This window comes from Ornithorhynchus anatinus, chromosome 3 (genome assembly GCF_004115215.2).
Source record: "Ornithorhynchus anatinus isolate Pmale09 chromosome 3, mOrnAna1.pri.v4, whole genome shotgun sequence".
Lineage (NCBI taxonomy): Eukaryota > Metazoa > Chordata > Mammalia > Monotremata > Ornithorhynchidae > Ornithorhynchus > Ornithorhynchus anatinus.
The window spans coordinates 125018212-125031285 of record NC_041730.1 but is presented as its reverse complement, the minus strand read 5'-3'; the positions used below and the strand labels follow the sequence as shown (position 1 = coordinate 125031285).

At 47.0% G+C, this 13074-nt stretch overlaps 1 protein-coding gene across 1 annotated transcript in view; it reads right to left on the bottom strand.

Annotated features, from left to right (window-relative positions):
* Positions 1-13074, bottom strand: part of SLIT1 (slit guidance ligand 1) — a 232469-nt gene that overhangs the window by 190220 nt on the left and 29175 nt on the right. The window contains exon 4 of the mRNA XM_029060451.2: positions 10452-10523. Coding sequence (XP_028916284.1) covers positions 10452-10523 — 72 coding nt within the window. The remainder of the gene's footprint in view (positions 1-10451; positions 10524-13074) is intronic.

Here is a 13074-nt window from a genome sequence, read left to right as displayed (position 1 = left end):
CTCCTCTGGGCCTCAGTTACCTCATCCGTAAAATGAGGATTAAAGCTGTGAGCCCTACGGGGGACATGGACTGTGTCCAACCTGATGATCTTGTATCTACCCCAGCAGACAGCACAGTGCCCGGTACACAGAAATGGCTTAACAAAAACTATAAATACCATACTGCCTAGCTTTGTATCTCTTAGACTTCAGCAAGGATTCACCCCCATCACAAGCATCAGATTTCACTGTCAATGCAACCTTGGCTGCCTGAGCAAAGGGCTGGAGGGATAATCCTCCCAGGCCCCCAACTGTTCAGATTAAGAAAAAGATGAAAAAGGTTCCTAGGTGAACTATGTCAGAGGGATTTGCTTCTCCTTCCTCCTTATCCTAGCTCCTCTTCCACTGCACCCCAGCTCACATTCTTGGCCTACTGGATAGAGCATGGGTTTGGAGTGCTCTGCACATAGTAAGCGCTCAATAAATACTATTGAATGAAGTCAGAAGGAGTTCTTATTCCGGCTCTGGCACTTGCCTGCTGTGTGACCTTGAGTAAATCACTTCTCCTGGCCTCAGTTACCTCATCTGTAAAATGGAGATTATGACCGTGAGACTCATGTAATAATAATAATAATGTTGGCATTTAAGCCCTATGTGCAGAGCACTGTTCTAAGCGCTGGGGTAGACACAGGGCACTTAGTACAGTGCTCTGCACATAGTAAGCGCTCAATAAATACTATTGAATGAATGAATGAAAGGTTGTCCCACGTGGGGCTCACAGTCTTCATCCCCATTTTACAGATGAGGGAACTGAGGCACAGAGAAGTGAAGTGACTTGTCCACAGTCACACAGCTGACAAGTGGCAGAGCTGGGATTCAAACTCATTACCTCTGACTCCAAAGCTCATGCTCTTTCCACTGAGCCACGCTGCTTCTCTGTGGGACATGGACTTTGTCCAATTTAGTTTGTTTCTACCCCAGCGCTTAGAACAGTGTTTGACACACAGAATTATTTTGTTAATGAAATGTACATCGCCTTGATTCTATTTAGTTGCCATTGTTCTTACGAGATGTTCTTCCCCTTGATTCTATTTATTGCCATTGTTCTTGTCTGCCTGTCTCCCCCGATTAGACTGTAAGCCCATCTAAGGGCAGGGACTGTCTCTATCTGTTGCCGACTTGTTCATTCCAAGCACTTAGTACAGTGCTCTGCACATAGTAAGTGCTCAATAAATACTATTGAATGAATTGAATGAATGAAAATATCATTATTGTTATTCTTTGCTCCTCTCATGATAACTTGCTCACTGTACCACTTTCTCATCTCTCCTGCGGCCAACCCCTTCTCCACACCCTCCACCCCATCAGAAGCTGTCTCGTCAGTCACATCCAGCAGACAGCTGCTCTCCCCATTTTCAAAACTCTTCTGAAATCACATCTTCTCTCCTGATTAATCTCTCCATTTACCAACTCTGTTATATTGTATTCTCCCAAGCACTCAGTACAGAGCTCTGCACACAGTAAGCGCTCAATAAATACGACTGATTGATTCCCACCCTATACCCCCCCACTCTCAGGAAACAGTGTGACCTAGAGGAAAGAATATGGGCCTAGAGGTCAGAGAAACTGGATTCTAATCCCCCTTTTGTATTATTAATATTATTACGTTTTTAAGTGTTTACTATGTGGCAAACACTGTTCTAAGCACCAAGTAGACTCAAGTTAATCAGGTTGGAAACAGTCCCTGTCCCACGTGGGGCTCACAGTTTAAATAGGAGGGAAAACAGGCTTCTTGCCTCCTGTGTGACCTTAGGGAAGTCACCTTACTTCTCTGTGCTTCCATTTTCTCATCTGTAAAATGGAGATGAAATTCCTGTTCTCCCTTAGACTGAGAACCCCATATGAGACAGAGACTGTGTGTAATTTGATAGGGTTGTATCTACCTCAGTGATTGGCATATAAATATTAATAATAATCATAATTCTGGTATTTATTAGGTGCTTATTATGTGCTAGGCACTATCCTAAGCGCTGGAGTGTATACAAGCAAATCAGGTTGGACATAGGCCTTGTCCCATAGGGGGCTCACTGTCTTAATCCCCATTTTACAGGTGAGGTCACTGAGGCACAGAGAAGCCAAGTGACTTGCCCAAGGTCACACAGCAGACTAGTGGCGGAGCCGGGAATAGAACCCATGACCTTCTGACTCCCAGGCCGGTGCTGTATCCACTGTGCCATGCTGCTAACCAATATCATTATTATTACTGTCACTTCAGATTTCCTGGGCAAGTCACTTAACTTCTCTGTGCCTCAGTTCCCTCATCTGTAAAATGGGGATTAAGACTGTGAGCCCCATGTGGGACAACCTGATTCCCCTATGTCTACCCCAGCGCTTAGAACAGTGCTCGGCACATAGTAAGCGCTTAACAAATACCAACATTATTATTATTGTCACCTAGACCCTGACTCCCCATAGCACCTCCGTACATATCTTTGAACTCTGTCCATTCCCCTTTCCTGTGATTTTTCTTAGTGTCTGTCTCCTCACTCAGACTGTAAGCTCCTTGAGGGCAAGGATCATGTCTTCTCATTCTTACTCCCCCAGTGCTTAGTACAATGCTCTGCAAACAATACATGCTCAATAAATACTATGGATTGATTCAACTCTCCACCCTTGCTGCTTCTAGGAGCCATCATTCATTCATTCATTCAACCATATTTATTGAGCACTTACTATGTGCAGAGCACTGTACTAAGCACTTGGAAAGTACAATTCAGCAACAAATAGAGACAATCCCTACCCAACAACGGGCTCACAGTCCATCAGGCACCACTGGCCCTCTTGAATCTATCACTTGTCTGCTGTGTGACTTTAGGCAAGTCACTTAGCTTCTCTGTGCCTCAGTGACCTCATCGGTAAAATGGGTAGGGAGACTGCGAGCACCGCGTGGGAAAAGGACTGTGTCCAACCCGATTTACTTGTATCCACTCTACTGCTTAGTACAGTGCCTAGCATGTAGTAAGCACTTAATAAATACCATTATTTCCAACTCTGTTGTCCTCTCCCAAGCACTTAGTACAGTGCTCTGTTCACAGTAAGTGTTCAATAAATATGACTGATGGACTGATTGATCGAAAGGGGGAGAATCCAGAAAGGGCCATGTGGGCTGGGCAAGCACGGGGAGGAGGTGGGCGGCAGGGAGAGAGGATGTGGGTTTGGCTCCGTTCCCTCCAGAGCTGGGGGAGACTGGAGGCACTGCAGAATGAGCACGGGTGGAGCAGAATGCAGACCAGTTTAAGGCCAGGAAGGTGAGCACTGGAGGAGCCGCCCCGGGAGAGTAGCGGGGTCACCTTCCCGCCGGGGTCATTTTCCTTGAAGGGAAGAAAGATCCTTTTTAACGGCTCTTCATTTCACCAGAGACAGCGTTCTTCTGTTTATATTGGGGGTAGGGGAAAGGAAAGAGGGGGGGAAAAAAAAAACCTTTGTTCTTCAGTCGAGAACTGACAGTTTAATTAAACCCATCTTGAGACTGGGTCACGGGGTCAGGCAGTCTTCAACAGAGCTTCGGCAAAATATCAGATCAGTGCCATTTCAACCAGCAGGGCCCAGTTAATGAGCTAGCCTGCTCCTTCCAGTAGTGTTATAAATAAGAGAGAGAACCACCTTGGGTTGCCTTCCTGACTCTTGATTCCCTCTCTCACACCCCCCCACCCTTTCCAGAGCTTGGCAAAGACACAGAAAGACAGAGGTCTGGCTCATCCAGGACACATGTTAGCTTAATGATCCAAAAAACTGGGAATTCAGCTCTGAGGAGAGGCTTCTGCTAGAATCACAGTGGGGCCAAATGTCGGGGTTCTAGTCTGAATGGTGCCTTCCGAGAGTGGGCTCAGACCCAGGCCAATACCCAAATGGGCCCGGGTCTAGGGGAGAGAGCAGTCAACCATGTACAAAGCTGGGCTTTGCAGGTGCCCGGCTGTCCCTTTGGGCTCCTGAGACTTTTAGTCCCAGATGTCCCAGGTCTTCCAAGCACGTGTAGCAGTACAGCGTGCATGCTCTTACTAGAGGCCATGGTCCACCCCATCCCGGGGAAGACTAATAATAATTGTGGTATTTATTAAGCCCTTACTATGAGCCAAGCCCCGTACAAAGCACTGGGGTAAATATAAGGTAATCAGGTCCCATATGGGGCTCACAATCATGGTAGGTGGGACAGGTAATGAATCCCCATTTTGCAGATGAGGGAGCTTGGGCACAGCGATATCCAGTGACTTGCCCAAGGTCACACAGCAGGTATGTGGAGGAACCGGAATTAGAATCCACATCCTCTGACTCACAGGCCCATGTTCTTTCTACTAGGCCACGCTGTTTCCCTGATATAGGATGGCATTAGCAACCCACACGGGCTGGATCCCCAAAAACTAGAGGCTAAGACAGACCTATGCAGAGCTCTGGCTTAATAATAAAAATATTCAGTAATAATTGTGATACACGTAAAGTGCTTATTATGTGCTAGGCATTATACTAAGTGCTGGGGTAGATATGAGATTATCAGTTCAGTCACGATACTTGTCCCCCACAGGGGGTTCCCAGCCTTCAGGGAAGAGAGAACAGGTATCTTATCCTCATTTTACAGGTGTGAAACTGAAGGTCAGAGAAGTTAAGTGACTTGACCAAGGTCACCCAACAGGCAAGTGGCATAACCTAAATTAGAACGAAGATCCCCTGACTCCCAGGTCCCTGTGCTTTCCACTAGACCAACGAAGGTCCCCTGACTCCCAGGTCCCTGTGCTTTCCACTAGACCCCACTGCATCTCAGGTTTCTGCTTGTTGTGGGCAGGAATTATGTCTACCAACTCTGCTGTACTGTATCTCCCAAGTACTTAGTACAGTGCTCTGCACACAGTAAGTGCTCAGTAAATACAACTGATTGATTGCTACCTGGTTCTTCTGGGTTAAAGAGCTGATAAAATTACAAAGGTAATGCATCCTAAGGCGGCTAGCAGGATCAAAGAGGGACAAAGACTCTTCCCACCTTCAAGGCCTTATTGCAGGCACATCATCTCCAAGAAGCCTTCCCTAACTAGACCTCATTTCCTCTTTTCCCACTCTATCTACGTCATCCTGATTTGCTCCCTTTATTCAACCCTCCCTCAGCCCCACATCACTTGTATCTGTAATTTATTTAAATTAAATGTCTGTCTCCCCCTCTAGACTGTGAGCTCGTCGTGGGCTGGGAATGTGTTTACCAACTCTGTTGGGTTGTACTCTCCCAAGAGCCTAGTACAGAGCCAAATACCAGTGATTGACTGGTTTTCAAGGAAGAGAAGACAGGAACAATTGAAACTGAGGAGAGCACCTGGCAGTCTAAAGACCTTTGCCATTTCCTCCTCCCCACCCCCACCTCTAGGATGGGAGTTTAGATTACGTTTCAATTAGGCTGGTGGCAATTTAGAAAGCAATCCAGAAAGTAATCCGTGAGATTTATAACACACACCCTCTAACCCTTACTCGAACTCTTGTCCAGATAAATGAAATCTATCTGCTGCCACTGACAGGTCCTTTGCTCGGCTAGAGTGTAACGGGAGACGGTCAAATGATGCTGCTGAGTCTCTCCAATCTACCCAGCCTCCCCTGGGGCAGACAATACTTAGGACTGGAGAACCAGACTCCGCACTGGGGCTCAGGTAAGCAAGCTCATTATCTCTCCCTCTCGGCCACCACGGACCATTCATCCTCTGGCATGACCACCCTCTCCATCCTAGAAGCCCTCTCCAGATACTATTCACGGTCATCTACTGCCCCCCAGGTCCCATCTCCAACTTCTTGAACCATTTTGATTCCTTTCTCACATTCCTTCTCTTTCTTGATCCCTACATTGATCCTTAAGGACTTCGATATCCACAGAGATGTTCCTGACAATGCTCTTCAACTCCACTGACCTCCTGCTCCACCCCACCTCTCCTGCTCACCAACTTGGACACATGCTTGATCTCATCATCTCTAGTCACGGTACAATCTCTACCCTCACCAATTCTGAAATCCCTCCATCTTACCATATCCTCCTCAGGTATCTTTTCTCCCACACCCCTCCTCCCCATAAATCTGTCCTGTTCCTCCACAGAACCTCCGATCTTTAACCCCATCCAATTTTCTCAAGTCATCGTGCCCATCAAGTCATCATGCCCCGCTTAGCCTCCATACCCAAACTACCTTCCTCTGATAAACCAAATTGATGCCCCCAACTCCACCCTCTCTACTAAACTCAGCTACCCTCACTCCCCTATCCCTTCATTGATCTCATGCCAATAATCCACAGCCCTGGATCACTTCCACAGTCTGCTTCCTTCACTCCTGTGCACGAGCCACAGAACACTGCTGGAGGAAATCTAGATACCACCCACCTCAAGTTCATCCTTGCTTGCCCTCTCCTTTGCCGGGCAAAATTATTTCTCTATCCTTACTGACACCCATATGGGACTGGAAGTCAGGAGACTTGCGTTCTCATCCCAGTTCTGCCATTGGCTCATTGTGGGGTCTTGGGGCTAACCTCTCTGAGCTTCAGTTTTCTCATCTGAAAATGGGGATAAGTTGCCTGTTTTCCCCACCTCTTACATTGTGATTATGAGCCCCATGAGGTTCAAGGGCAGTTGCTCATTGTAGGCAGGGAATGTGTTTGTTTATTGCTTTATTGTCCTCTCCCAAGTGCCTAGTACAGTGCTCTGCACACAGTAAGCACTCAGTAAATATGATTGAGTGAATGAATCATATTCCTCTTTCTCTACACTAGCACTTAGCACATAGGAAGCACTAAACAAATACCACAATGAATCAATGGTACTTATTGAGCGCTTACTGTGTGCAGAGAACTGTATTAAGCGCTTGGGAGAATTCAATACAACAGAGTTGGTAGACATGGTTCCTGTCCACAAAAAGCTTACATTCTAGAAGGGGAAAAACCACAAACAACTCCCCACTCCAAAAACCACTACCACTCCAAGGTGAAGAGACTGGCTGGTGTCAAATTAACAAATCAATTATCCCCACCTTCGAAAGATGTCTCGGAAACCTGATTTCTTCAGGTTAACCTGGGTTGTTTTATCTGGGAGACTGATGGACAGTTGCACAGATTTTTTTCTTCTCCCTTCCCCATGATCATCTACAGTCCTGGACTGAGAGAAGGAATGCTTCTTTCCCAGCCCAGATGAATCTTGATTATAGGAAAGAGGAAACCTTTGGGAGCAAGGAATTTGGCCGCATTCCCTATCCCCGGGCAGGGAAAATCCCTAAACAACAGCATCAGGTTCTCAGCAAATGCGTGTATACACACACGCAAACCCTGACAGAGCAGCAGTGACTGCTCTCAGCTCAAAGACTCACTCCAGGATGTCCAACGCCAGCAACTTCCTCAGACCTTCTTTCAGAGCTGGCACCGGGGCACGAGAAGAAGTGGCTGCCCCTTCACAAGATTCTACCTTGGCCTCTAAGGGGGACCCAGGAACCACATCAATGCAAATTCAGAATCAACCCACAGTCACTGTACAAAGTGAGCCTGTCTCCACCCACAAGCCAAATAGACTCTCTTGTCCACCAACTCAGTCAGAAAGCCGGACTGCGACGCAAGTGGAGGGGAGAAAATTGCTTCCATGGGGTGAACATTTTAGGGAGGCAGTGAGAGGAAAATAGGGAGAATAGGAGGGAGGGAGAAAGGGAAAGAGCACATCCAGGCCAGGAGAAGAAAGATATCTAAGCCAACAGTCTTAGCTGTATGTAATGTGACTCACTAGGAGAAACAATGTTAAATGATGTGGTAGCACTGTTAAGTAAGCACTTAAGAAGTACCATAAGTATTTACAAGTGCCACTCTTAAGTGCTTACTTTTTGCCAAGCACTAGAGAAGGTACAAGATGGTTGGACACAGTGTTGCAGTGTAAGTAGGAGGGAAAACAGAAATGATGCCCATTTTACAAATGAGGAAATGGGGGGACAGTGAAGTGACTCGCCAAGATCACAAAGAAGACAAGTGGCAGAGTGGGCACTAGAAGTCAGGTCCCCTGACACCCAGGCCCATGCTTTTTTTTTTTTAATGGTATTTGTTAAGCACTTACTATGGGCCAGGCATCATACTAATCACTGGGGATATACAAGCAAATCAGGTTGGACACAGTTCCTGTCCCACACAGGGCTTCCAGTCTTAATTCTCATTTTACAGAATGGGGTAAAGAGTAATGAAGTGACTTGTCCGAGGTCACACGACAGACATGTGATAGAGCTGGGACTAAAACCCAGGTCCTTCTGACTGCCAGGCCCATGCTCTATCCAAGAGGATGCTGCTTCTCCTTGTAAAGTCAACACTTGTGTCTCTCTCCCTGCCCTGAGGTCACCTCCCGTCGGAGTCCCTCCCCTCAGAGAAGGCAAACATTGGCCTTAGGCTACTAAACAGATTTCTCTCCAAACTCCCAGCTATGACTAAAACAAAAGATCGGCTACAGATACCCAGTAGCGTTTCCACTTCAGTCCAATGAATACTAATTAGCAGTTAATAATAGCATCTTTCCCTCCGGGAGAGATCCAAGGCAGGTCTGGATCTTCCCTTCTCTCTTTCTACCACCCACCCCGCACGCTCCGCTCCTCCGCCGCCCACCTCCTCACCGTCCCTCGGTCTCGCCTATCCCGCCGTCGACCCCCGGGCCACGTCCTCCCGCAGTCCTGGAACGCCCTCCCTCCTCACCTCTGCCAAACTGATTCTCTTCCTCTCTTCAAAACCCTACTTAAAACTCACCTCCTCCAGGAGGCCTTCCCAGACTGAGCTCCTCTTCTCCCTCTGCCACCCCCGCTTTACCTCTCCACAGCTAAACCCTCTTTGTCCCCTTTTCCCTCTGCTCCTCCACCTCTCCCTTCCCTTCCCCACAGCACTGTACTCGTCCACTCAACTGTATATATTTCCATTGCCCTATTTATTTTGTTAATGAATTGTACATCGCCTTGATTCTATTTAGTTGCCATTGTTTTTACAAGGTGTTCTTCCCCTTGACTCTATTTATTGCCATTGTTCTTGTCTGTCCATCTCCCCCGATTAGACTGTAAGCCCGTCAAACGGCAGGGACTGTATCTGTTGCCAACTTGTTCATCCCAAGCGCTTAGTACAGTGCTCTGCACATAGTAAGCGCTCAATAAATACTATTGAATGAATGAAAGGTCTGCTTCTTTCCATCCTCTCTCTTCCTCCAGTCTCAGGGAAGGGAAGCAGAATTTGGCCAGAACTCACAGAACCTCTGAAATGAGGGGAGAAGACTTCTTATAATATAATAATTATGGTAATCATTTAGCGCTATGTGTCAAGCACTGTTCTTCTAGGATCTGGGCCGCTGGCCTCACTACTTTTGGGGGGCAAATCTCCAGGCCCTCCTCCAATGAGACCTGCAGCAGGAAGCCTGATTAAACTTGGTACGTTCCACTTCTAGCCATTGCCTTTTCATTCATTCATTCTTTCATTCAATAGTATTTACTGGGTGCCTACTGTGTAGTGAGCACTGTACTAAGCACTGGGGAGAGTACAATACAACAACAAGCAGATACATTTCTTGCCCAAAATGAGCTTAAAATCAAGAAGGGTGCCATGAGACCCATTCTACCCCTTCGAAATAAGTCAAACCTGGTAAAAAAAAAAATAGAAAGCCAGTTTAACAATGAAAAGCCAGAAGTTGCCATCGGAGCCATGATTTTTGTGCAGTGCGAGTAATGTATTTTTCCTGCCACTTCACTCCTGCAGCTTGGGGCTATGACTGACCACTGAATAGCACCTCAAATATTAAATCAGTAACTCAGATCTAAAGTTGGACAAAGAGAACTATTAATTGTGCAAAAAAATAGAAGAGATGCTCTTTCATGGTTAATGAAACTCAATTCTTCCCTTTGCACCAGCAAATGCATATTCTCCAGGTGTGGAGGGGAAGGGAAACTTCCTCTTTCCCTTCGCCAATTCTCCTCTTCAGGGAGATGTTCGCCTTTCTCAAATGGGCTGCGGAATGAACCACCCAGATCTCAGCAGCCAGCAGTGGCCATGGCACTTCCAGCCAATTGGGACTCCAGGGCTACCCCAGAGTGCCCTGGCTCAGCCCCTGCCCGCACCCACTGGGACTGAAAAGACGCAGTGTGGTACCCGAGGACAACCAACTGCTCCATTGAGGATGGGAAGGATGACACTCCCAGCCATCGGAAGGTCCAAAGCGGGGCCCGTTCATCCCCATCGCCCCATGATGGCCTAAAGCTCTTTCAGGGTGAGTTTTGTAAAAAAAAGAAAAAACCACAGAGAGGGAGTTCTCTATTGCCCAGGGCTTGGTTCACACCACCATGTTGAGGAATGTTGTCACAATGGTCAGCCATACTCATCTCAGTCTGGGGCATCCAATGGCACCCCTGTGGCCCCCCATCCTCAGGTGGAGGCCCAAGAAGAGGAAGATCATGGTACTCACAGCCTTGAGAGGGCCTGGTTGTTCTGGAACAGCAGCTCTGGCAACACATGCAGCTGGTTCCGGTTCAGTCGACTAGAAAACAGAAAAGGAAAGAAAGAAAAGAATATTTTACATTGCATATTAAAAAAATCATATTTATTGAGTGCTTACTGTGTGCACAGCATTGTACTAAGCACTTGGAAAAGTACAATTCAACAACAAATAGAGACAATCCTTACCCAACAACGGGCTCTCAGTCTCCGGGATTTCCTTCACTCACAAAGCAAAGGATAAACTTACCGATTTCTTCCAGCTCTTTCTACCCATCTAATCCCAGCTATTTTTTTTTAATTTTATGGTATTTGTTAAGCACTTACTATGTGTCAAACACTGTTCTAAGCACTGGGGTAGGTACAGTATGTGTTAATTAGGTTAGACACAATCCCTGCCCAACGTAGGGCTCACAGTCTAAGTATGAGGGAGAACAGAGATTGAATCCCCATTTAGGATACTGAAGCACAGAAAGGGGAAGTGATTTGCCCAAGGTCCCATAGTAAGCAACTGGCAGAGCCAAGATTAGAACCCAGGTCCTCTGACTCCCAGGCATGAACTGTTTCCAGTAGGCCACGCTGCTTTGCGGATGGCAAGGTCCTTGAAGGCAAGGGAACATGTCTTCTAATTCTATCATACTCTTGGAACAGTGCTCTACCCATAGTAGGTGCTCAATAAATGCTACCGAATGACTAATTAATAAGCATGTTAGACAGCTAGGTCACAGTCAAAGCTGTGTGCTTTAAAATCCTTTCACACAGGACAGACTAAAAGGCTGGCCGATCATTCATGGGAAGGAAAGAACAGAAGAACTCAGATCTCCAAACTAGAACAGATGTGGCAGCACCGAGCTTTAACCAATGCCATGCCACTGTCTTCCTTCCAACCGGACTCGATCTTGACTTGGGTAAGACTCTGGGCATCAGGTTTGGCTGGGACTACTGAGAACTTTCCCAAGCGATCCTTGCATCCTGGCCTAAATGTCTCAATCAATCAATTGGACTTATTGAGTGCTTACTATGTACAGGGTACCCTACTAAGCATTTGGGAGAATAGATTAATAATAATAATCATGGTATTTGTTACGTGCTTATCTGCGTGCCAGGCACTATACTAAGGGCTGGGGTGGATACAAGCAGATCCAGTTGGACGCAGTCCCTGTCCCGTGTGGGGCTCACAGTCTCAATCCCCATTTTCCAAATGAGGTAACTGAGGCCCAGAGAAGTGAAGTGACTTGCCCAAGGTCACACAGCAGACGAGTGGCGGAGCTAGGAAGAGAAGCTATGACTTCCCGAGTCCCAGATCCACGCTCTATCCACTACGCCATGCTGCTTCTCCTCCATTCTCCCTAGATTGCTCTGAATTCAGAAAGGTTGTTTTGAGTCCTATCAATCAATCAATCACTGATATTTATTGAGCACCTACAGTGTGCTCAGCACTGTACTTAGCGCTTGGGAAAATCCAATGAAGCTGGTAGACACGATCCCTGCCCACGAGGAACTTCCAGCCTACACTTAAGCACTTACCTAAACCCACCCTCAGCACTCCAGTCTATATGTCTATTCAAATGATCAGTTATCACTTTCGATCACTCTAATTGTAGATACTCTTGTCTGTCTCCCCACTTAGACTGTAAGATCCTTATGGGCAAGAGCCTGTCACTTCTTTGTTTTGTACTTTCCAAGCAATTAGTGCAGTGCAGTGCAGTGCTCGATGATAAGTGCTGTTACTACTAGTAGCAATTTCATGTCATGCAGCTGAGGGCCCATAAATCTCCCAAAGCCAAAGCCTTGGCCCTTCTTGATCAGAGTAAAGCGCTGCTCCATCCCGTCTGCCCCGTCAGTCTCTTGTAGGAACTGAAGCCAAAAGCAACCGCGGAAACTCGCGCATTTGGCTTCACCATCGGAGAAGATGAAGGGCCATTCAGGGAGAGCATGGCCGCCCCAAAATATAGGTTATAACTGCATGTAGATGCTAGCCAATCAAGCCTCCATATCCTGGACAATCCACTGATTCAAGGGGCTGACGGGGATTACAAAGGACGAAAATAAAGACTTCTAAAGCATAAACTGTTTGGAAGCAGAGACTCCAGCCCTGCTCTGCTTTCCTGTCCCCTAGAAATGTTCCCGTAAATCATTCAAGTTCTAAATTGGACCACGGTCAGGAAAGAAGATGGAAACTGGGAAGGGATCGTGTCTACCAGCTCTCTTGAATTTTACTCTCCCAAGCCCTTAGAACAGCGCTCTGCACACACTAAGCACTCAAGAAATACCATTGACATTGATTAACAAGAGGGAGAAAGAGGGAATTTAGGGCAAGAGGGAGCCCTATTTACTGAGATGTGGCTTCAAATGAGCCAGCTGAAAAAGAAGTCCAACTGAACTGGACAAATCCACCAAAAAGAGTTGCAGCTTCCTCAAGGGGCATCGTGTGAACTCTGATCTCGATGGATCGGAAAAACGAGGCTCAACCAGACGGAATGTCGGAAACAACGCCGACGGAGCTAGGGAGAGGGAGGGAACGGGGAGTCGGTGCCTCCAGGGCGCTTAGCACAGGCTGCTATTCACCCACCATTCATACCAACAAATTCCTC